Source organism: Coenobita brevimanus, chromosome 57 (assembly GCF_032717465.1).
Source record: "Coenobita brevimanus isolate Jiangsu-jjx chromosome 57, ASM3271746v2, whole genome shotgun sequence".
NCBI lineage: Eukaryota > Metazoa > Arthropoda > Malacostraca > Decapoda > Coenobitidae > Coenobita > Coenobita brevimanus.
In genome coordinates this window covers 3,833,601-3,858,656 of record NC_137010.1, presented here as the reverse complement: position 1 = coordinate 3,858,656, position 25,056 = coordinate 3,833,601, and the positions used below count along the sequence as shown (strand labels likewise).

General features: G+C 41.2%; 1 protein-coding gene across 1 annotated transcript in view; it reads right to left on the bottom strand.

The window, feature by feature from the left end:
• LOC145402200 (uncharacterized) overlaps positions 1-25,056 on the bottom strand; it is a 92,829-nt gene that overhangs the window by 21,699 nt on the left and 46,074 nt on the right. Inside the window, exons 4-7 of the mRNA XM_080274319.1 lie at positions 7,903-7,940; positions 5,332-5,425; positions 2,823-3,028; positions 187-272 (exon numbers count right to left, since the gene is read on the bottom strand). Coding sequence (XP_080130445.1) covers positions 187-272; positions 2,823-3,028; positions 5,332-5,425; positions 7,903-7,940 — 424 coding nt within the window. The remainder of the gene's footprint in view (positions 1-186; positions 273-2,822; positions 3,029-5,331; positions 5,426-7,902; positions 7,941-25,056) is intronic.

The following is a 25,056-nucleotide window of genomic DNA, read 5'->3' as shown; positions in this document are numbered from 1 at the left end:
CATCAACTAAGCAGCTGGTGGGCGGCCCAGTAATGACAAAAAGAACGATCGAAAGAAAGAAGGAAGGAAAGAAAGAAAAAATGAAGGAAGAAAAATTAGAAAATAAAAATAAATACAGAGGCACAACCTATACCTGTCTGCTGTGACACACTTAATGATTCCAGACTGCGTGATTGGGCTCTTTACCTTTTTCTTGTAGCGTGCCGGTATCAAGAGGGTCGATGTCCACCAGCTGGGTGTCGGAGGGAGCCTGACGCAGCTTGGTTCGGCACCTGACCGTGGTGGAGAAGCAGGGTTAGTGAGGAAGAAGGAAGAGGTGTAGTGGAGGAGATGGAAGGAATATGATGATGGTGATGATGGTGGTGGTGGTGGTGATGTGAATATGAGGGCTCTGTTATCGTCGTTGCTGTTGATGATAATGATGATGATGGTGATGATGATGATGATAATGATGACTCAGCTTGGTCTGACACCTGGCCGTGATGATCCGTGGTTAGTCACGCTGAAAGAGAATGTGCAATGTAAACAATGAAAGGATAAAAAGTGGTGATGATGACGACAACAATATTAATATTTTTATGCATCATCCATTCATTTCTTGTCTCAACAGTCCTACTAAAAATACGAATGCACCAGTAGAACCCGTGTAATATTTTCTCTAGTGGTACATAAATCCCCATTATGAACCAAGAAAGAATTTGGGGTAGGAGGTGTAAAAGTTTTAATGGTGCAGATATTTGTGTTCTCAGCACTAAAGAGCCGTTTTACAGTCGCGTTTTCCGAGTGTAATGGCTTGAGAGAGGGTAAAACATGTCCCCTAGCCAATGGTGTCAAAGTTATGCTGGCAAGATGCGTGAAGATGGCGATGCAAGCCGGTCAGTCCATGTTTTTTCCGAAGACAAGAAAGTAAATACGCAATACTTTCATACACTGTAAAGACAAAATGTTAAAACTGCTGTGGAATACGGGCACACTAACACAAATTTTGCTGGAATTATCAATGCGAACAGACAGGGGCAGCTGGGAGTTAGAGTGAGGGTGAGTGAAAGTTCGTGAGGGTTAAGGAGTTAGAGTGAGGGTGAGAGTTCGTGAGGGTTAATAAGGGCAGGGTAACTCACAGGCGTAACCAGGCCAGAGCACAGGTAGGAGAGATGCACCTGCCTTGTCAATACCTGTCCTTCAATTACCACAATTACCCACACCCTCTCTCCACACCGTCCCCAATACTCTACCCTTAAATTAGCCGCTATTATCCGAGAGGTCTCCCATCCTCCTACTCCTCCTCCTCCTCCTCCTCATCATCATCATCATCATCATCATCATCATCATCACAACCTCAGTTCCTACCTAAGAGACGGAATGAAGTAGGTTCCTGATGCGAAGAAAAAAAACAAAGTATCGTTATCGGAAAAAAAAAAAATATCGTAGTCAGTACAGTAAACAATTCCGGGTCCCTCATTCCATCAAGCAATGTACGTAATATTTATAGAAGGAGAATGTGACTGAGGTATTATTATATGTATTACTGTATTTTACAATTAGTCCTTGGTCAATGCACCCTAGCTTACAGTGTCGCTATTACTGATATGGTATGCTCCCAGACAGTTTCGTAAAATACACAAATTATACTTTGACGGCCTTTTTCACTCGTCTTTCAGCTGCCTTTGATACTCCAGATTTTCTTGTAATTTCACACCTGTTAAACCCTTCGTGGATCAAAGCCATCATAACAAACTTTTTCTAAATCCAGAAATGACTACAGCCACCTGTGGTATGGTGTGGGGGGGGGGAGAGAAAGATTTGCAGACTGGGGACTGATAAAAATGTGTGGGCACTGAGAAAAGGGTGACACAATCGCTGCCGCCCAAACTGCAACCTTCCTGCTTCAAACACCGGCGCAAGAAGTCAAAATATACGTAAACATTTTTCCTATTTGGGGTGCCCCTTCCTCGTGAGTATATATATTTTTTCCCCGTCAAATAGGGGTTGATATAAAGTTAACTGACATCACTTAGAATAAAATACAATGGACATCTTGGGCACCATTATGCTGCCTGTACATCAACACATATTGTTACCCTTAGACAAAAAATGCCACTGGCAAGCACAGAAGTACCTTGCAGTAGTAACAATACAGTAATTTTGATTTATGTCACTGTTTAGACTACTAGATTTTTCCAACTCTTGGACAATGAGAAGTTACTTTTAAAGTGAATAAAACTGTCTGACAGTAGTAAAAATGATGTGGTTAACCCTTCCCTGGTCAAGACGTAAAGTCATGTTCTCATCTTTTCATATCCTGCTGGATGAGGAACAATTTACACCATTCAGTATTATGCACGTTGCCTTTTCTAATTGTGTGATATGACCATGTTTGACATTTCCAAGCACCGGAGCTTAATTTCAGAGTGACCCATGACACTCAGCTATGATTACATTGTTCTACCCCCCGCCCTCCTCTCCCCCCCCACCATCATCCTCTCAGTGCCTCTGCCTGTCTGTCTGTTAAGCTATGTACGCAATGGCGGTCTGTCCCTTCACCTCTCCAAGAAAGTAATGTGAGGCCAGGCATTCACCCATCGACCAAGTGGCATGCGCAGATTTAAGTACCACATGACACCCTTGTTTCAGTCCAATTACCTTGTTTTATCCCTATCAGTTCTACGGTGTTTGGATTTGCTTTAGCCCCCTCACTCCCCCCCAAAAAAATGCTTTCTTCAACCAGGAGAGGTAACTCTATACAATTTAACCCTCTGACCAATGGAGGGCTAAGATTTATGTGGTTCTTAGAGGGTTAACATCCCACCCACCCACCTACCCACCTGGCGGCATAGTGCAGTGGTGTGCGCTGGTCGGGTCCTCTGATGTCTACAACGGCGTGGTACTGCAGAAGGAGCTTGGCCGCAGGTAGCTGGTTGAGCCGCGCGGCGTGGTGCAGGGCAGCCAGCTGCTCCCCGTCCAGTTGGTTCACGTCCTCGCCGTTCTTCAGTTTGTTCTCTAGGGCTTCGGTGTTCCCTAGTTCTGCCAGCTGAAAGGGCCAGGAAAATAATGAACAAGGAAAATAACAGGCCAAGAAAATTAAGCCGCCTGGAAAATAAAATCAACCGAGGAGATAATAAAACAGGAAATTAATAAATGGGAAAAATAATGAAGCAGGAAAATAATGTATAGAAAATAATAACACAGGAAAATAATAACCAACCTCATCCACGCCTCACCCTCACCCCTTCCACGCCTGACTCTCTCCCCTTCCACGCATGACCCTCTTCCCTTCCACGCCTGGCTCTCTCCCCTTCCACGCCTGACCCTCATCCCTTCCACGCCTGACCCTCACCCCTTCCACGCCTGACCCCCACCCCTTCCACGCCTGACCCTCACCCCTTCCACGCCTGACCCTCACCCCTTCCACGCCTGACCCTCACCCCTTCCACGCCTGACCCTCACCCCTTCCACGCCTGACCCTCATCCCTTCCACACCTGACCCTCATCCCTTCCACGCCTGACCCTCACCCCTTCCACGCCTGACCCTCATCCCTTCCACGCCTGACCCTCATCCCTTCCACGCCTGACCCTCATCCCTTCCACGCCTGACCCTCACCCCTTCCACGCCTGACCCTCATCCCTTCCACGCCTGACCCTCATCCCTTCCACGCCTGACCCTCATCCCTTCCACGCCTGACCCTCACCCCTTCCACGCCTGACCCTCACCCCTTCCACGCCTGACCCTCATCCCTTCCACACCTGACCCTCATCCCTTCCACGCCTGACCTTCATCCCTTCCACACCTGACCCTCATCCCTTCCACACCTGACCCTCATCCCTTCCACACCTGACCCTCATCCCTTCCACGCCTGACCCTCATCCCTTCCACGCCTGACCCTCATCCCTTCCACGCCTGACCCTCATCCCTTCCACGCCTGACCCTCACCCCTTCCACGCCTGACCCTCATCCCTTCCACGCCTGACCCTCATCCCTTCCACGCCTGACCCTCATCCCTTCCACACCTGACCCTCATCCCTTCCACGCCTGACCCTCATCCCTTCCACGCCTGACCCTCATCCCTTCCACGCCTGGCTCTCACCCCTTCCACGCCTGACTCTCTCCCCTTCCTCGCCTGACCCTCTCCCCTTCCACGAAGTTTAATTCAAACTCTATTAACTGTTATACTGTAACTTGCTGTTTTCAAACACACACACACACACACACACACACACACACACACACAGAAGTAAAAACAATACACCCCTGCACTACCACACATACTAGACGTCGTCGTTGTGAAGGGACAGAATTCAGTCTTATTTTCCGCCTCACGACAACAAATCGGACACAATGAAGAGCAGCTTGAGACATGAGGCCGGTCATTGAAGCACGCATCCACTTCATTTGTGTGTGTGTGTATGTGTGTGTGTGTGTGTGTGTGTGTGTGTGTGTGTGTGTGTCAAGAAGGGGTCACACAACTGCCATTTTTACTTACAAGCAGGACAAAATGATGCAGATAGCAATTTCATTTAGGAACTGGAGAAGATAACGCAAGAGGCTTTTATTTATTTATTTAGTTAGTTATCTTTTTTTACCGTCAACAGGAGAATTTTGCTCAACAAAATCTGAAAGCAATAGAGTCACTTGGTTCATAACATCCGCCCAGACAGCCAAGATTATCCCCGAAAGAGAGAGAGAGAGAGAGAGAGAGAGAGAGAGAGAATCAATCATATAATCGTTTAAAAAGTCTTGGCGACAAATCACAACATTTTACATCCTATTTCTCGTAGCTCAGAATAAGATTAATACTGTACTACGGTTCTACATCCTTTCCGTGGCACTTCTTCGTGACTAGCACCATATTCTCGTGTCAATCACTTATCATTCAAGGTGAGATGGCAATTTTACGCCTAGTTTAAGTGAACAGAGTATTGAAAGGATGAGAATTATTGAAGGTGGATGAGTGAATGTGCTGGTGGATGGATGTGTAGTTCCGTGGATGAATGTGCAGGCAGACTGATGAATGTTTAGGTGGATGAATGAATGTGTTGGTGAGTGAATGAATGTGTGGATGGATGGATGAATGAATGTATGGGTGAATAATGAAGTGGGCAGTGGATAAATGGAATAACTGCGTGGTGGATGAATGAATGACCGGGTGGATGAATGAATGACTGGGTGGATGAATGAATGACTGGGTGGATGAATGAATAACTAGGTAGATGAATGAATGACAGAGTAGATGAATGAATGACTGTGTGAATAACTGCGTGTATGGATGAATGACGGTGTGGGTGGGTGAATAACTGTATGTATGGATGAATGAGTGTGTATAACCGTCCACTCACCTTATGGAGCGAATGGGTGAGGTCGCTCTGCACCCTAAGACTCTCACTCAACATGCTCACAATACACGACCTGCTCCGTGACATCTGATCCGACCTGGGGAGATTCATGTGGGATTAGGCAGGGTTACAAGGGGATTAAGTGGGATTAGACAGAGTAGCAAGTGGAATAAGTGGGATTATCATAGGTTATAAGGGGTTAACTTGGGATCAGACACAAAGTGGGATTGGATACGGTTATACGGGCATTAAAATGGGATCAGACACGGTTACAAGGGGATTTAGTAACATCAGAGAGGACAATATGGGTATTAACTCAGAAAATATGCGATTACATGGGGATTGAGATCAGAAACGATTACACAGGCATTTAAACTATTATATATATATATATATATATATATATATATATATATATATATATATATATGTTTATTCGAATATTACGTTACAAGGGAGCTATTTATATGAGACCTTTGGGGTCTAATTATGTAAGAACAATACCTCTTGTACACTTGTAAGATTCTCATATATCAATGGCAGATTATGACAAGACTAGCGCTCTATATCCTTTCCATAGCACTTCTTTATGACTAGCATCTTCGTCTAGTGTTAATCGCTTGTTAAAGGAGCATCCAAAGTGGAGATTGTAATTTTAGACCGTTAAAAAGAACAGTACATATCCAAGTGACACACAGGACCAATATGCAACCCTTGGAAGTACAGCCGGGGAATCACATGTCTTCCCAATTAAGTTTGAACAATAATGAAAACAAGAAGCGGTGCCAAGGCACAGCAAACCCGTCCCCGGCAGTCATTTTAGTGCTGACGTATAAACACAACAGGATATCTAGTCAAAGATGTCACATATCAAATTTGGAGTAAATCGGGTGAAAATTGACGATTTTATGCCCATTTGAAATTTTAGGTCCGACCCCACCTGACACTGACCCCCCTACCGCTAACTAGGGGGGTGGCCCCCCCTGATGTAATGAGGCATGTTATAGGATGCAGATTTGAAAGATACACCTTTAGGCTTTGGTTTTACGTTGATATGACAAATTTGAAAGAAGGCATGGAGAAAAAAACTACTTTTTTTTCGGGGGCGGGGGAGGGGGGCTACAGCCTGGGCCTTGGCCCAGTTTGGCCTAAAATCTAATCAGGTGATCAGAAGGTCATAGGCCATCATCCCTGTAATTTTAGTCAAAATCGCACCACTAGTTGTCACGTAAAGTTGTTAACAGACAGAAAGACAGACAGACAGACAAACCAAGTGAAAACAATACCCGTTCCCGAGCCCCTCCGGGACGGGGACGGGTTACTAACGGAGCATAACCAGAGCCTTAAGTGGGCTAATGCGTATTTCAGGCCGGTCGACATTTTCACACCTCCACTGTTCCTTATCACCAACTCGCTTATCTAACTCGTAATTATGGCCTTCGTAGATAAGGTTACGTTACTGCCGCCACCTTGAGTAACGATATCCACCATAATTACCCCGTGTGGAGGCTCTGGTATGATGTGGTGTGGTGTGGTGTGATTTGATGTATTGCTGTGATATGATGTATTGTTGTGCTGTGATGTGTTGTGATATGATGTGATGTGTACTGTGTTGTGCTGTGCTGTGCTGTGTTGTGTTATGGCAAAGTGGAGGTAATTTACGCGCCACTGAGAGAAATTATAAACACACGTGGCAGTCGTCTTTACTTTCACGATACCGAAACTTCTGCATCTTCACAATAAATCATGTGCATCTCCATCACCCATGCTTTTATTTATTTATTTATTTATTTATTTATTTACTGTCCCTTCTGGAGCGTAGAGGCCTGAAGGGATTACGCTCTTCATTCCAGATATTTTAAGACGAGGGTGATTGGTTTGGTTTTGTCCTGAGTGGCATTATGTTTTGTCCAGCGTGGCATTGTTATTGGCAGATTCCAACCCTCGTAGGTCTTATCCGGTCGAAGCATCTTATTCCACTAAACAATCAGGCGTAATTTTTAAATCTGGTTACCATCCACCGTAGTGAACAATGAAGGCAACACTACATCAAGTGAGTGGATGGTGGGGAGCCTAACCTACCTCCAGTGTTCACAATAAAAACAATTCAGCATTTTCGTTTATTCACCAATTAGGATGGACTGCTGTAGAATTTATATATAATGAAAACAACGCTTATTACTTTTATAAATTTAACAATAAGAGATTAGTACTGATTTTATTGCAAAGTGTATATATGAAATCTTGATATTCTCCTTTGCCAGTCAGTATACCTCACTCTGGCTAGTCAGTATACCTCTCTTTTGCCAGTCAGTATACCTCACTTTTGCCAGTCAGTATACCTCCCTTTTGCCAGTCAGTATACCTCACCTTTGCCAGTCAGCATATCTCACCTCTGCCAGTCAATATACCTCACCTCTGCCAGTCAGTATACCTCCCTTTTGCCAGTCAGTATACATCATTGCCAGTCAGTATACCTCACTTTTGCCAGTCAGTATGTCTCACTTTTGCCAGTCAGTATGTCTCACCTCTGCCAGTCAGTATACCTCACCTTTGTCAGTCAGCATATCTCACCTCTGCCAGTCAGTATACCTCACACTATCCTTGGTTCTCTGATAAATATGTTTGCAAATGATTATAAACAATAGTGGATTTTGTCATGAAATATTATCCAGGAAACTGTGAAGGCAGGTGAGAGAGAGAGAGGATGGAGGGCAGCATCAGGCAAGGTTAATTTAGGCCAGGTGAGATTAGGACAGGTGAGGTTAGGCCAGGTGAGGTTGGGTGATTAGGTATTTCGAAAACAGGTAATTGGAGACTGAAACCAAAGTGAAAAATTGTATATATAAAAAAAAAAACACAAAAATCCCGGGGGGAAAAAAAGAGAACTACATATATTTGATGGCTGAGAGAGAGAGAGAGAGAGAGAGAGAATCGTCCTTGTAGTAAAAGTGTCTTACTGTGAGATAACTAATACTATTAATCCGGGTCAGGATTTAGAAGCAATCTTAGAAGTAATTGGCTGTCGGAATTAAGAATTGATTTACACACACACACACACACACACACACACAGCAGACCACTTCACCCCAATGGCACATATTACAATTCTACTCCTACTACTTCCAGACGAACACACACACACACACACACACACACACACACACACACACACACACACACACACACACAGCAGACCACTTCCCCCCGATGGCACACATTACAAAGCTACTCCTACTACTTTCAGACGAACACACACACACACACACACACACACACAGCAGACCACTTCCCCCCTATGGCACACATTACAAAGCTACTCCTACTCCTTTCAGACGATTTCATTCAGCCTTGGGAGGGTAATGGGACGAAGAAGGGGTTAATAAAGGCTTCTGGCAACCCTTTCACTACAAATGGCCTCTCCATGGTAAAAAAAAAAAAAAAAAAAAAAAAATCGTCTGGGGGTGAGGAAAATGGAAAATAGCCTAAAATACGTCATGGTAGTGAAGATGTTAACCCCTTCAAACAAACAAACAAACAAACACACAACTCACCCGCTAAGCATCTCGGTCGTGACTGCCTTGGATTCTGTTAAGGAAAAAATAAATAAAAAACAACAAATAAAATATGACAAACAAATAAAGACTAAAATAAAGGAACAAATAAAACACAAACAGTAAAATAAACACAAATAAAACACAAACAGTAAAATAAACACAAATAAAACACAAACAGTAAACACAAACAAATAAAGCATACAGTAAAATAAACACAAATAAAACACAAACAGTAAAATAAACACAAATAAAACATAAACAGTAAAATAAACACAAATAAAACATAAACAGTAAAATAAACACAAATAAAAACATAAACAGTAAAATAAACACAAATAAAACAAACAGTAAACATAAACAAATAAAACAAACAGTAAACACAAACAAATAAAACATAAACAGTAAAATAAACACAAATAAAACATAAACAGTAAAATAAACACAAATAAAACACAAACAGTAACCACAAACAAGTAAAACATAAACAGTAAGATAAACACAAACAAAACACAAACAGTAAAATATACAAACAAACAGCAAAATAAACAAAGAAACAACCGCAGAAACAAACAGTAAAATATAACACAATCACACAAAAAACAAACAGTAAAATATGAAAGGATTAAAAAAAACACACAGGCAAAAAATACATCGAAAAATCATATTAACAGAGAGAGAGAGAGAGAGAAGCTTTACACTCTTTATGTACCAAAAACAATAAAAACAAGTGAAAGAAAAACAAGAAAAAGAAAATGAAGACTTTATAATTCCAATATACAGAAAAGAGAAAATGTGAATAAAGATGAGATAAATGTTTCATAAAAATAACCAAGGAAACTACAATAAATGACTAAAAATAACGAAGGAAAATTATATAAAGGTTAAATAATAATAACGAAGGGAAACTGAATAAATAAATAAATCCCAGAAATAAAACAATAACGAATAAAAGTAATATCTAAAGGAAAACACAACGAAGGAAAGAGCAAATTTGGAGAAAGGAAGGAAATGAAAAGTAAAGAGAGCAGAAGGAAAAATAGCATATGAAAGTAAAATGAAAAAAAAGGAGACAAAAATGATAAAAAAAACAATTAGGAAAATGAAGGGAGATTTTTAAAAATTTGAGAAAATTAAAGGAAATAAAAATAAACATTGCTTACCATCTTCATCTTTAGTTGGTGTGGATTGCTGGCCTCCCATCTTGGCATCTGTCTGTCTATATCACCTGTAAGGAGAAGGAGGGGTGAGTGAAGGAGGGAGGAAGGAAACAAGGAAGGAGGGAGGGAGGGAAGGAAGGAGAAAAGAAGAATGGTGAGACTGCAGTATGAAGGGAGGAGGAGGGAAAGCAGGAAGGAGGGAGGGAGGGAAGAATGGAGGGAGGGAGGGAAGAATGGAGGGAGGGAGGGAAGGTGAAAAGATGCAGGGAGGTGGAAAGGAAGGAAGCCGGAACGAGGGAAGAGTTGAGGGGGGGGGGACGGAGGAAGGAGGGAGGGAAGAATGGAGGAGAATGAAGGAAACTTAGAAGAATGGTGGGAAGGACGTGGGAAGAAATAAACGATGAATGGAGGAAACAGAAGAAGGCTGGAAAAGGTAAGAAGGGAAGACGGAAGGAAGAAAGAGAAGGAAAGAATGATAGGAAAAAGGAAAGCAAGTAGCCGACTATGGAAGGAAGGTGATAAAAGGAAATGAAGGAAAGAGGGACAGAGTTAAGACGAAGGAGGGAAGGAAGGAAGGAAGGAAGGAAGGAGAAGCAAAAAGACAATTTTGAAATCCAATACTCACAGAATAACAACCAACGTTATATCACACACACACACACACACACACACACACACACACACACACACACACACAATCATCAGCAAACCACAGAACACACCAATAACTACACATAACCGCTAAAACTGATAAATTAAAACAAAAAATACACTACACCTAATGTAAGCTCCACAAAATTGACAAAACTAAATATATAAAAAGGAAAACGAAAAAAAAATAAATGACTCGAAATCCTCCCCCAAAACACCTTACCACAACCAGCATCCGTTCTGCCAGTGGCCACTACACAATGACACTGAACGTAATAACAGGGCAGGTGGGGAGGGTAGGGTAGGGTACGGTAGGGTAGGGCAGGGTAGGGTAGGGTACGGTAGGGTAGGGCAGGGTAGGGTAGGGTACGGTAGGGTACGGTAGGGCAGGGTACGGTAGGGTACGGTAGGGTAGGGTAGGGTAGGTGATAGTCTTAACGTGGATAGAGGCAGAGCGTCAGCCGGCAGCCCACTGGCGGAGACGCGGAAGATGTTACGTAAGGAGTTGGTTAGGTGGGTCGGGATGGAGGGTGGAAAATGTACGAAGAGGAAGACTTTAAGATGGATGAAAAGACTTAAGACATAGGCCAAGACATTTCCCATGCCTCCGAAATATTGGCTCCACCTCACAAATATGTGGAAATAAATCAAAAAATAACAAAATAATTAAATAAAGTTTTTAAGAATATTGCGCACATCAAAGAGTAAACAACAACAACAATAAACATGAAGAAGAAGAAGTAGAAAATGAAGAAGAGAAAATGGAAGAAGAAGAAGGAGGAGGAGGAGGAGGAGGAGGAGAGAGAGAGAGAGAGAGAGAGAGAGAGAGAGAGAGAGAGAGAGAGAGAGAGAGAGAGACAGTTTCACACCAGTATATTTGGTGTACACAGGTATACACTTAAGATTACTCACTGATTGATTTATTCTATTCACAGATTCTATTTACGTATTTTTTTTTTATTATTCTATTTACCGTTTAATTTAAGGCTCTTTGTTTTACCGATTTTTTTATTCACCGATTCCGGACCGATTTTATTAACTTTTTTTTTCGATTCTTTTCATTATTTTTTGTCATTTTTATTCATTATTCATCACTTTCTTGACTAATTACATTTTTTTTTATTCATCGATTTTTTTTTTTTTTTACATATTTTATTTTCCGATTTTTTTGGCCGATTTTATTCACCGATTATTTTACCGATTTTATTCACCGATTATTATTTACACCGATTTTATTCACCGATTTTATTCACCGATTATTTACACCGATTTTATTCACCGATTATTTTAACGATTTTATTCACCGATTATTATTTACACCGATTTTATTCACCGACTTCAAATGTTTTACCGATTTTATTCACCGATTATTTTACCGATTTTATTCACCGATTATTATTTACACCGATTTTATTCACCGACTTCAAATGTTTTACCGATTCTATTCACCGATTTTTTCATTTTTTTTTTTTTTTACGGGAATCTCCTACCAATTAACCTCTTCAGCACGAGAAGGTAAAAAAAAGCTAAATCGTCCTCGCAGTGAAGTGGTTAAGGAAGTTTTTTTTAGTTTTTTATATCTTTAGTTAGGGTTGTAAATCGTGAGTCCTAAATAAATAAATAAATATACTGTAGATAGATAGATAGATAGATAGATAGATAGATAGGCAGGTAGATACAACTAGTGTCACCAAATATGTCACAGTCGACGTAAATCACTATAATAATAATAATAATGAAAATAATGAAAATAATAATAACAATAATAATAATAATAATGATAATAATAATAATAATAATATAGTAATAATAATAATAATGATAATAATAATAATAATCAGGTGATAAATTAGTCAAGTGGATGGTTTTATGTGGAAAATAAAAACAAAAACGAAACATGATCTAAAAATAAATCTTAACATTATTACGTGAAAAAATACTCTCTCTCTCTCTCTCTCTCTCTCTCTCTCTCTCTCTCTCTCTCTCTCTCTCAGTACAATCAATACCCTAACAATATTACGTGAAGATATAGTCTCTCTCTCTCTCTCTCTCTCTCTCTCTCTCTCTCTCTCTCTCTCTCTCTCTCTCTCGGCTGCCTTAATCTACAGTCTATCTAATCAAAGGAAGGATTAGACCTAGAGAGGTAATAAAATGGAGGGAGGGAGGGAGGGTGGGAGGTGGAATGTGAGAAAGGGAGAGGGAGGGAGGAAGAAAGAGAGAGAGAGAGAGAGAGAGAGTTATAATCTAATCAGTGTCAGGTTGAGATTGATATTAGTAGCGACGATGGACGCTCGAGAGAGAAATGGATGGATGGATGGATGGATGAGTTGATGGATGGATGGATGAATGGAAGGAAAAGGTGATAGATGGATAGATGGATGGATGGATGAATGGATGGATGAGTGGATGGATGGATGGAAGGAAAAGGGGATGAATAGATAGTTGGATGGATGGATGGATGGATGGATGGATGGACGAAGAACGGATGGATGGAAGGATGGATGGATGGATGGAAAAATGAATGGCAGGAAGACTGATGGATGGAATGGTGACAAATATGTTATGTACAGTATAACATGGATGGATGGATGGATGGGGAAATGGAAGGATGGATGGACCAAGGGGGAGGTGGGATGGATGGAAGGATGGACTGAAAAGTGGAAGGAGGGATGGAGGAAGTGGAAGGATGGTAGGAAGGATGAACGAGGTGGAAGGATGGATGGATGGATGAACTGATGGAGGGAGGGAGGGAGGGAGGGAGGGATCGATGGTTGGATGGACTGATAAATGACGAGAAAACAGGATGGATGGATTGGTGATAAATATATGCATGTACGTAGGTATGTATGAACGAATGTGCGTATGTAATACTGAAGGAGGAAGGGGAAGGGAAGAATGATGGAGGGAAGGAAGGGCAGAGGGAGGGAACATGAGAGGAATTTCATATATCTCTGTTCCACTTAATTACTATGCATTTTTCACCACTAAGACGAAGTTCCTTACCCACCTCCATTCTCATACCCATATAAAATTACATATATAAATTCTCATATATACTGTACTGTATATATATATATATATATATATATATATATATATATATATATATATATATATATATATATATACTAATTCCCAGGCTCCTATGACTCATTCGCAGGTGAATATAATTACCTGACGTTAATAATAATAATAATCATCATCATCATTGCTCAAACAGCACAGACCTCCGCCAATACCATTAAAAAAGATCCGGATCCAGATCCGTGGATATTGCAACAGGATCCGGATCCGCCCCCAAATTTAGCATTTCTTCCTTGGCCCATGACCCAGTCTTCCACAAGCTTTTATCAAAATCTGTTCATAACTTTTTGAGTAATCATGCTAACAGATCCGTGGATATAGGATCCTGATTCGGATCCGCCTCAATATCTAAGCAATTCTTTCTTGGTTCATGGCCCACCTATCCACAAAATTTCATTGAAATTCATTGGGAACTTTTGGAGATATTGTGCGGGTTACTACGGATCCGAATCCGGCCCAAAATTTAATTTCTTCCTAGGTCCATGGCCCACCCTTCCACAAAATTTCACAATTTTTTTTAAAGTAATCCTGCTAACAGACAGACAAACAGGTAAACAAACCAACGCGGGGTAAAACATAACCTCCTTGGCGGCGGTAGTAATTGTAATAGTCTCGGCCAAAAGAGGCCTAATAACAATACTCTACTCACTATACCTTGACCTAAAACTGCCATCCCTCCATCTTGAGTGATGAGTTATAACAACAGACTAACACAAGAATTAGTCACGAAGAAGTGCTAAAAATAGGATGCATGCCACAGTACTGTCCTTTCCTGCCACTGAGCTACGTGAAAGAAGTTGCCGAGGAATGAAAACCTGGGCCAAGTTAAGACGAATAAACTATAGTATATTAGGGCTCCTATGACCCACTCCCAGGTCAGTTCTACAGGGAATGTTTACATGAGGACAGCGACGCCCCTCTCGACCTTTGACCCTGACCTCTGACCTTTACCTTTGATGGATCGACACCAAATTGGAATAGCTTCTTCTCAGGCCCCCTCACAGTGTTTGTAGCAATTTTTACGTTATGAGATATTAACATTTCTAAATAAATAATACATGCATATATACATTCATTTTCGTACATACAGATTCATACATACATACATACACATATTCAGGTACATACATACATATACATACATACATATTCATTACATACATATAAATGCGAATACACACATACATTTAGGTATCCATCTTCATACATACAAACATCCATACATACATGCATACATTCATACAGGTATCCATATTCATAAATACATACAAACAGACACACAACATGTACTTGTATAAAAATGTATCAATATCTATCACGTCAAAAAAAAATGCATCTATCTGTCCATCGCGTCTATGAAATTTATCTATTATTTCGTCCATCAGACAGACATAAAAAATACACCTGTTATACACCTACCAGTTTCTCCAGCACCTGTATATTAAAATCCACAACGAGGCAATCAATCACTCTCTCTCTCCCCTCTGCGTAGTCACCTTTTTTCCCTCCACCTTCCCTCTCCTCTTCCCCTTATCTCTCCTCTTCCCTCTGTTACTTCCCCTCTTCCTCTTTCATCTTCACTCGCTTTCCCTTCCCCTCTCTCTCTCTTTTCGTCCTCTCTTATCCATTTTTCCCTCTCTGAATCTTAGGCACGTCTTTCGTCTTGTCCCTGGCTATTTCTGTTTTCTCTGTTCTCTTATATTCTCCTTTCTCTTTACTCTCTCTCTCTCTCTCTCTCTCTCTCTCTCTCTCTCTCTCTCGCTCGCTCGCTCGCTCGCTCGCTCTTTATCAGATATCTCTCTTCCCCGATATTCTTACCTCCCCGAGTCTTCGTCTTTCTCTTCGTCCTCTCTCTCTCTCTCTCTCTCTCTCTCTCTCTCTCTCTCTCTCTCTCTCTCTCTAACTGTTTTTACTCCTTTCTGTCTGTGTGTCGCTTTTCATCTCATTCTGTTGGTCTGTCTGTCTGTTCATTTTGCTTATTACGTATGTATGTATGTATGTTTGCTCCCTGTTCTGTGTTTGTCTTTTCATCTATTCTGCCTGTATTTATGTACGTATTTCTGTATGTGTCTATGTATGTATGTATATGTACGTATATATGAATTATTTATGTATGTATGTATGTAGAGTACTTACGTATATGTATGTATGTATGTATGTACATATGTACGTATGTATGAATGATGTACGTGTGTATGTATGTATTTACGTATATGAATGTATGTATGTATGTATATTTGCTCTTTTATTACAAAAAAAAAATGATGAGAGGACATTGATGAAAATTTACGGACGCGTTCCTATTGACCTACGTATTATAAAGGCAATTCTAGGTCAACCTCTTCAGCCCCATGACGGAGTAAGGACCACGGACACGCCTCTGACTATTGTTATACACTCGATTTTCACTACCACGTACACGGACAAGGGCACGGAACTGATCAATGGCTTCTTCTCTGTCTTTTCTTCTTAGTCTTTTCTCTTCTCAGTCTTTTCTCTTCTCAATCTTTAATCTTTCTCTCAGCATTTTTTCTTCTCCTCAGTCTTTTTCTCCTCAGTCTTTTCTCTTCACAGTCTTTCCTCTTCTTCTCAGTCTTTTCTCTTCTCAGTCTTTCCTCTTCTTCTCAGTCTTTTCATCTCAGTCTTTTCTCTCTTCACAGTCTTTCCTCTTCTTCTCAGTCTTTCCTCTTCTTCTCAGTCTTTTCTCTCTTCACAGTCTTTCCTCTTCTTCTCAGTCTTTTCTCTTCACAGTCTTTCCTCTTCTTCTCAGTCTTTTCTCTTCACAGTCTTTCCTCTTCTTCTCAGTCTTTTTTCCTTTATCGAACGTTCACGGACGCGGAACAAGGACCACGGATCACGTCCATAAGATGTTGATCCTAATGTGATCACGCTGGACTGAGCTCAAATATTCAGATCAGTCGGGGGTACGTCTCTCTCTCTCTCTCTCTCTCTCTCTCTCTCTCTCTCTCTCTCTCTCACACACACACACACACACACACACACACACACACACAGCGGGATCCCTCGTAAACACAACGCACATATATACAACGCTTCTTTGCCTCGATTTCCGGGTCGTGTATTGGTGGGCTTAGGAGGCTGGATTATAACCCGTAAATATGAGGCTTGTTTGTGTTCGGAGGGTCGGGTGGTGGTGAGATATAACACGTGGGAAAAAAAGGTGATGACAGGTAGTAAAAAGGTGATGACAGGTAAAAAAAAAAAGATAACACGTAAAAAAAAGGTGATGACAGGTAAAAAAATAAGGTAATGACAGGTAAAAAAAAAAAAAAAGGTGGAGAAAGCAAAATGAGAATGAAAAGGAAAAGGGGAAAGAATGGAAAAGAAGGGAACAAGATACAGTAGAAAGGAGAGAGAGAGAAAAAAAAAAGACAGAAAAGAAAGACACTGAGAGTATGAGTGAAAAAAAAAAAGAGGAGAAAGGAAGGATGGGAAGAAAACTTGAAATGTAAAAATAACGAAGAAGGAAAGAGGGAGAACAGAAGGAAGATTGCAAGACTGAGAGTGAAAAATGTATGAACACATGAATTCCCAAGTGATGAAGAATGATGAGAAGTAGAATGAGAAAGGACAGAGATAAAATGGGTGGCTTTGGTAAGGTGTGTGTGTGTGTGTGTGTGTGTGTGTGTGTGTGTGTGTGTGTGTGTGTGTGTGTGTGTGTGTGTGTGTGTCGGGAATGGCCTGCCTTTACTTAGCACATCTTAAACGATTTATTTTGCATGTTCATCCATCCATCCATCCATCCATCCATTCATCCGTCCATCCATCCATCCAACCAACTTTACTTTTTATTTTATTTATCTATTTGTTTTTGCTATCAGGGGTGCAGGGGACCGGAGCTACGCAGGTAAGTAAGCATTAAAATCAAGACTCGCCAGTGACTCATCCCTGAGCGGCATTTCGTAGCAATAATCCTTGAACTTGAACCCTAATGAGCTCAACTCTTTCCTTTATTTATGCCTTCGTTTCAGATATCCATTAGGGACACCAAAAATAAAGAAAATAAGGCTATGATACACTCTTTTAACTTTAACTTGGCCTAAAATACTAATCTGCGTAATACTTTAAGGTACACGTAGCTCTACATCGAATGAGTGGACGGCCCTACCAAAATATTGTGATGAGAAGTTAAGGTGTCCAAAGGAGAATGGAAAGGATTATGTTACGTGAGAGAGAGAGAGAGAGAGAGAGAAACGAGTATGGATCCCAGGTGGTATTAAGCACGTAACATATTGGCAAGCAAGGTGGCTGAGTGGCATAGCTGAGACTGAGAGGAAGAAAAAGAAAAAAGAAAGATGAAGAGGTGAAATTCTCAGCATTACGAGGATAAGATGCAACCGGGTGACAGCAAATACTTGAAAAAATGAGAGGTCTTTCTTGTGTAGTGGCGGTCTAAGGCGTGATGATGATGATGATGATGATGATGATGATGATGGTGCTGGTGGTGGAGGTGATGATGGTGATGATGATGATGATGATGATTGTGGTGATGATGATGATGATGATGATGAGTACAGCCTGCCAAAATACCATAAAACAATACGTAACTCAGGCTTCTCTATTCACCCTTAGTTAAATTCATCTGGCGTTCGAAAAAAAAGAAAAAAAGGAAAAAAGAAAGAAAACAGCAGACTTAATTCGGTCAAGAGAGGGTTAACGGTGAACAGGAAACACGCTTGTATGGCGCAAAGTCTAATAATAATAATAATAATAATAATTATAATAATAGTAGTAGTAGTAGTAGTAGTAGCAGTAGTAGTAGTTTTAGTAGTAGCAGTAGTAATAACCAGCAATACTACTACTAATAATAATAATAATAATAATAATAATAATAATAATAATAACAGTTGTAGTAGTAGTAATAACCAGCAATACTACTACTACTACTACTACTACCAATAATAATAATAATAACAATAATAACAGTTGTAGTAGTAATAATAACCAGCAATAATAATAACTTTTGTAGTAGTAATAATAACCAGCAATAATAATAATAATGATAATAATAATAATAATAATAATAATAATAATAATAATAACCCATAACCCAAGACTAAAAACCTCCTCTTTAATAACACACGTGAAATGCATACATGAATTTTGACTTAAGAAAAATCCAATTACTAATATTATTGGAGGTGGATTTCATATATATTTTTTTCATACCCGGATCTACGTACATCTGGTATGCGTTTTTTCTTATTATTATTTTTCCCGTTTTCTTCTTAATATTATTTTTTCCGTTTTTTTTTTATATTTTCCGTTTTTTGTTATTATATTTCCCGTTTTTTCTGATTATTATATTTTCCGTTTTTCTGATGATTAAATTTCCAGTTCTTTTTCCTATGTTGCTTCAAATAAACATACAATATTTTCTCTCTCAATATTTTTTTTTTTCTCTCATCTTGTATTCCTTGTAAGTCGTCAATTTCTTCGCTCATATCCTGTTCTCTCTCTCTCTCTCTCTCTCTCTCTCTCTCTCTCTCTCTCTTTCTTATATTCCTTGAAAGTTGTTTCTTCGCTCATATCCTGTTCTTTCTTTCTTTCTCTCTCTTTCTCTCTCTCTCTTGTATTCCTTGAAAGTCTTTTCTTAGCTCATATCCTATTCTCTCTCTCTCTCTCTCTCTCTCTCTCTCTTTCTGTCTGTCTGTCTGTCTGTCTGTCTGTCTGTCTCTCTCTCTCTCTCTCTCTCTCATCGTGTATTCCTTTTAACTTGTTTCTTCCCTCATATCCTGTTCTCTCTCTCTCTCTCTCTCTCTCTCCGAAAAGAAAACTCGAAACGCTTAATAAAAACATATATATTACACTTCTCCCAAACCAATTAATGAAAAAAAATAGGGTAAAAATTCAAATACAAAAATAAAAATGTCCTCAAAATGTATAAATTAAAAATGCACACCATTTCGAAAACATTTATGCAAGACTGACCTAATTACGCGCCTCTTGTATTTTCCGATCGAGGTGAAAATGTTTTAGTTTGGGGTATTAAAAGTAAGCGTTTTCTATGTCTCGTTTTTTTTTATGGGGTCTTTTCATTCTCTCTCTCTCTCTCTCTCTCTCTCTCTCTCTCTCTCTCTCTCTCTCTCTCACTTTTTTCATCCGTTTGTTTCGTTGCTTTTTTCTTTCTTTTTTCCCCCCTACCTCTCCCCATTTTCTTTGCTCCTTCCCCTCCCTCTCATTCATGATCGCTGCTTTCGTCTCTCCCCTCCCTCCTTATCTCCTTCTTTTCCTCCTGGTCTCCCTCCATCTCTTAAAAATCTCCCTCCCCCTCTACCTCCCCCCCGTCATTCTCCCTCCTTTCCTCTCATCTCCCCCTCCATCCTTCTCTCCCTCCTTTTAAGTCTCCCTCTCCCTCCCACTTTTCCTCCCTTCCTCATTCTCCCTCCTTTCCTCTCATCTCTCCCTCCATCCTTCCCTCCCTTCTCCCCCAACCCTTAATAATCTCCCTCTTTCCCTCCCAGTCTTCCTCCTCCGCTCTCACTCTCTCCCCCCTCCTTTCCTCTCTCATTCTCTCCCTCCATCATTATCCCCCCTCCCCCTTTCCGCCTCCTGGGGTGAGGGGTGGGTGGGGTGAAGACTTTTTTAACTCTGGTCCTTTCCCACCTAAAGATGGGGTGAGGCTGGCTCTAAAAAAAAAGAAAAAAAAAAAGAAAAAAAATATATATATAGTGCAAAGAGCTCACCAAGTGCACATGTTTTTATTTATTTATTATTTTTTTTTTGTTTAATTTAGACACGCTACACATACACCTGGTAGAGGCAATCAGATAAAGAGAGAGAGAGAGAGAGAGAGAGAGAGAGAGAGAGAGAGCGAGAGAGAGAGAGAGAGAGAGAGAGAGAGAGAGAGAGAGAGAGAGAGAGAGAGAGAGAGAGAGAGAGAGAGAGAGAGAGAGCGAGAGAGAGAGAGAGAGAGAGAGAGAGAGAGAGAGAGAGAGAGGAGAGAATATGGCACCCCTTGTCTGTTACCAAAAAACGTGGATTTTATTTCGTACTGGGACAAGGAACACTTCAATTATTCGACTTTCGCTAATCAGTTAATTTCCACTAGACTCATCTACATCATAAAAAACACTAGGTAACTTCACTGTACTAGTTTTGAGTGAAAGTCCTAGCCCTAGCATGGATTCCTTATGAACGGTGGGTACTGGCGTCAATGGGTGATAAATGGAGGTGTCTGGCATGTACTAGAACTGTTGTACCTCAGGGATGGGACTGTTAAATTTGCACACACACACACACACACACACACACACACACACACACACACACACACACACACAATGAAAAAAGAAAAAGAAAAACCTTGCCCTATGCTTCTCCGTAAACACGCCCACTCAGTCCCCTGTCAATTCCTTAGCTTCCTCTATTTCCATATCTTTCTTTGTATCTCATTTATTTACCATATTCAACCATTTTCCTGGTACAGTCGACAGCAGAAATTACCTTCAGTCTTTTCCGTATTACTGTACGAACGAGAACACACAGATGGCGATACACTGTGCGTTGCGGGGACAGCTGGTGGGGAAATACCACACACAGATGGCGATACAGTGTGTGTTGCGGGGACAGCTGGTGGGGAAATAACACACACAGATGGTGATATAGTGTGTGTTGCGGGGACAGCTGGTGGGGAAATAACACACACAGATGGCGATATAGTGTGTGTTGCGGGGACTGCCGAGTGGGAATAGAAAATGGATGGATGACGTAGGGTAGACTTGGATAACCTTGGCGTCCCCCGCAACACATCAGAAAATGCCTGAAGGAGGGGAAGGGGAGCGTTAGTATGGCCACTCTTATGTAACTTATTTCTTGACTTTCCTTAAATTTCTTACATAAAAAGAGATAAATAAAATAAAGAGCAGGGTCAGACCAGAAAGGGATGACTGTAGTAAATATTATCATCACCAATACCACGCTTCTTCCATCTTTCACACTCGTACATAGAGTACACCCCAGACTCAATATTACTCCCGACTCATACATACATTCCCGACTCATACATACACCCGACTCATTTACACACATACACCCCCTTTCCAGCAGTCTATCTACATCTATTCCTTGCTTATGCTCATGCCAGCTGAGCAAACAGCCTAACTTTATTTTAAATTCATTGGGTGCACATATCAAAGCGGTAATCCTGTCCTGGAATAAACAGTGCTGATGGGAGTTATGTTTAGGGATGATGCTCTCTCTCTCTCTCTCTCTCTCTCTCTCTCTCTCTCTCTCTCCACCAACAATTTATGATGCAACTTAATTAACTTTAATCCTTAATCACCTTGTTCCTGATATAATCCCACTCAGCGTTCCCCCCCTCCTCTCTCTCTCTCTCTCTCTCTCTCTCTCATTATTTTAGTTTATATACTTTTTCCTATGCCGCCTCTATTATTTCTTCTTTCATCAGTTTCTTAATTCTTTCTTTCTCTCTCTCTCTCTCTCTTTCTCTCTCTCTCTCCCTCCCTGAGCCATCACGTGTAAGTAAACATTATTCTCGCGTGTATACATAGGCAGTGTACGTATGTCTTCCAAGTGTACATGACTGCAAATAAAGCTATGTACATGTATGAAACTATGTACGTACGTATGTATGTATGTATATATGTGTATGTATGTATGTATGTGTATATTTTCGTCACATTTTCAACTTTCTTTCAGGTTCATGTCCACTCTCTCTCTCTCTCTCTCTCTCTCTCTCTCTCTCTCTCTCTCTCTCTCTCGTCCTCCATATCATCAAAGGAAGGGAAGAATTAAATTATTTTTTATTCTTTCACGGGGAGTGGTTTCGGAGGGAGGGAGAAGGGTGACACGAGCGAGGAGCAGGGAGAGAATGGAGGGAGAGAAAAAACGGAGGGAGGAGCAGGGCGAGAATTGAGGGAGAGAAAAAACGGAGGGAGGAGCAGGGAGAGAATTGAGGGAGAGAAAAAACGGAGGGAGGAGCAGGGAGAGAATGGAGGGAGAGAAAAAACGGAGGGAGGAGCAGGGAGAGAATGGAGGGAGAGAAAAAACGGAGGGAGGAGCAGGGAGAGAATGGAGGGAGAGAAAAAACAGAGGAAGGACGAAAAACGAGAGAGAGAGAGAAGGTAGACTGGTAGGTAGGTAAATAAACAATCAGGCAATCAAGCAGGCAGGTTGACAGGCAGGTAGATAGGCAGGTAGGTAGGCAGACAGACAGGTAGGCAGATATGTGGATAGACAGATAGATAGACAGATATGTAGATGGATAGATAGACAGATAGACAGACAGATAGATAGACAGACTGACAGATAGGTAGGCAGGCAGGTGAGCAGGTAGATGGAAGGGTTGAAAGGTGAAATGCTACAGGAGATGGGAGGAAGGAAGGGAGGGAAGGAGGGAAGGAAAAAATTTAAAGTTCTATAAACAGGATGAAGGAGGAAGGAAGGAGGAAGACGGGAGAGAGGGAGGGCGGGGGAGGGGGAGAGAAAGGGAGGAGAGGGAGGAAGGAAGCGTAGGGAGAGTGGGAGGAGGGAAAAAGGGAGAGAAAAGAAGGAAGTCTGAGGAAGAAAAGAAATAGCCTGGGAGGAAGGAATGAGAGAGAGAGAGAGAGAGAGAGAGAGAGAGAGAGAGAGAGAGAGGAAGTAGAGAGGTTTTATGGCCGATATCCAAAACCAGGGAGGGAGGGAGGGAGGAAAGGAGAAGAGGAGGGAGGGAGGGAAGGAGGGCGAGAAGAAAGTAGGTAGGCAGGCTGGTAGGTAGGTTGAAAGACGAGGTAAGTAGGCAGGTAAGTAGGGAAGTAGTAGGTATGTAGATATGGAAGGAGGAAGGTGAGTAGGTAGATATGGAGGTAGGTAGGTAGGTAGGTAGGTAGGTAAGTAGGTAGATATGGAAGGAGGATGGTGAGTTAGCAAGTATGGAGGTAGGTAGGTAGGTAGGTAAGTAGGCAGCTATGGAGGAAGGTATGTAAGTAGGGAGGTATGGAGGTAGGTAGGTAAGCAGGTAGATATGGAAGGAGGAAGGTATGTAAGTATGGAGGTATGGAGGTAGGTAGGTAGGTAAGTAGGTAGATATGGAAGGAGGAAGGTATGTAAGTAGGGAGGTATGGAGGTAGGTAGGTAGGTCAGTAGGTAGATATAGAAGGAGGAAGGTGAGTAGGTAGATAGGGAAGTAGGTAGGTAGGTAAGTAGGTAGATATGGAGGGAGGAAGGTATGTAAGTAGGGAGGTATGGGGAGGGAGGAAGGTAAGTAGGTAGATCTGGAGGGAGGGAGGTATGTATGTCGGTAGATACTAAGAAAAGAAAGTAGGCATGTAGGTAGAAATGGACGTAGGTAGGCAGGTAGGTAGGTAAATAGGTAGGTAAGGAAATAATTAGGTAGGTGGGTACATATGTAGGTAGATATGAACGAAGATGCAAGGTAGGCAGGTCGGTAAGAAGTGGATTATGTAGGTAGGCAAGTAAATAAGTAAGTAGATACGAAGGAGGAGAGGTAAGTAGGTAGGGAGGGGGGAGAAGGTAGGAAAGAAAACAGGTAGGTAGGCGGGTAGGTAAGTAGATCAATATAGGGAGAGGGAAATCTGTAAGTAGGAGACTAGGTAAAAGTAGGTACCTTGCATTGTTCGTCAGTATATTTCTTCTCTTACACCAACGATCACTTAAATACTCCTTTCACCTTTACCTGGCTCAATTATCACCTTTTTTCACCTTATTTCACAAAGCTCAGTGGCAGAAAAAAAAAATACTCTACATCTTTTACCCTGTTATTATTATTATTATTATTATCATTATTTTTATTACTATTATTCTGCAAGCTCCCTAACACCTCTTCCTTAGCGATTTATTCTTGGATATGGCTGAGTGATATCCCCTTGTACGTTACCTATAAAGAGTATGGCGATATTAGAAGGATTTATGTTACACGGATATGGTCAGTATGGTGTGCTAAACAGAATAAGTCGCTTAGGAAAAGATGTTGAGGGAGATTCCTTGACCGATGAGAATACGGGCCTTCGTTTCTTTCTTTCTTTTCTTTAACTTTTTCACTTAATTCTGTTTGTCTGTCTGTTGGTCTGTCTTTTCCCCCCGTCCGTCTCTCTCTCTCTCTCTCTCTCTCTCTCTCTCTCTGTCTCAACGCTGAGCATCGTCGTCAAGAGAAACAGATTAAAATGAAAAAAAAAAGTTCTTCGTGAGAGAGAAGTTAATCTTAGTGTAATATTTTAATTAAGAGGACAGGTAGGTAGGTAGGAAGGTAGGAAAGTAGGTAGGTAGGAAGGTAGGAAAGTAGGTAGGCTGGTTTG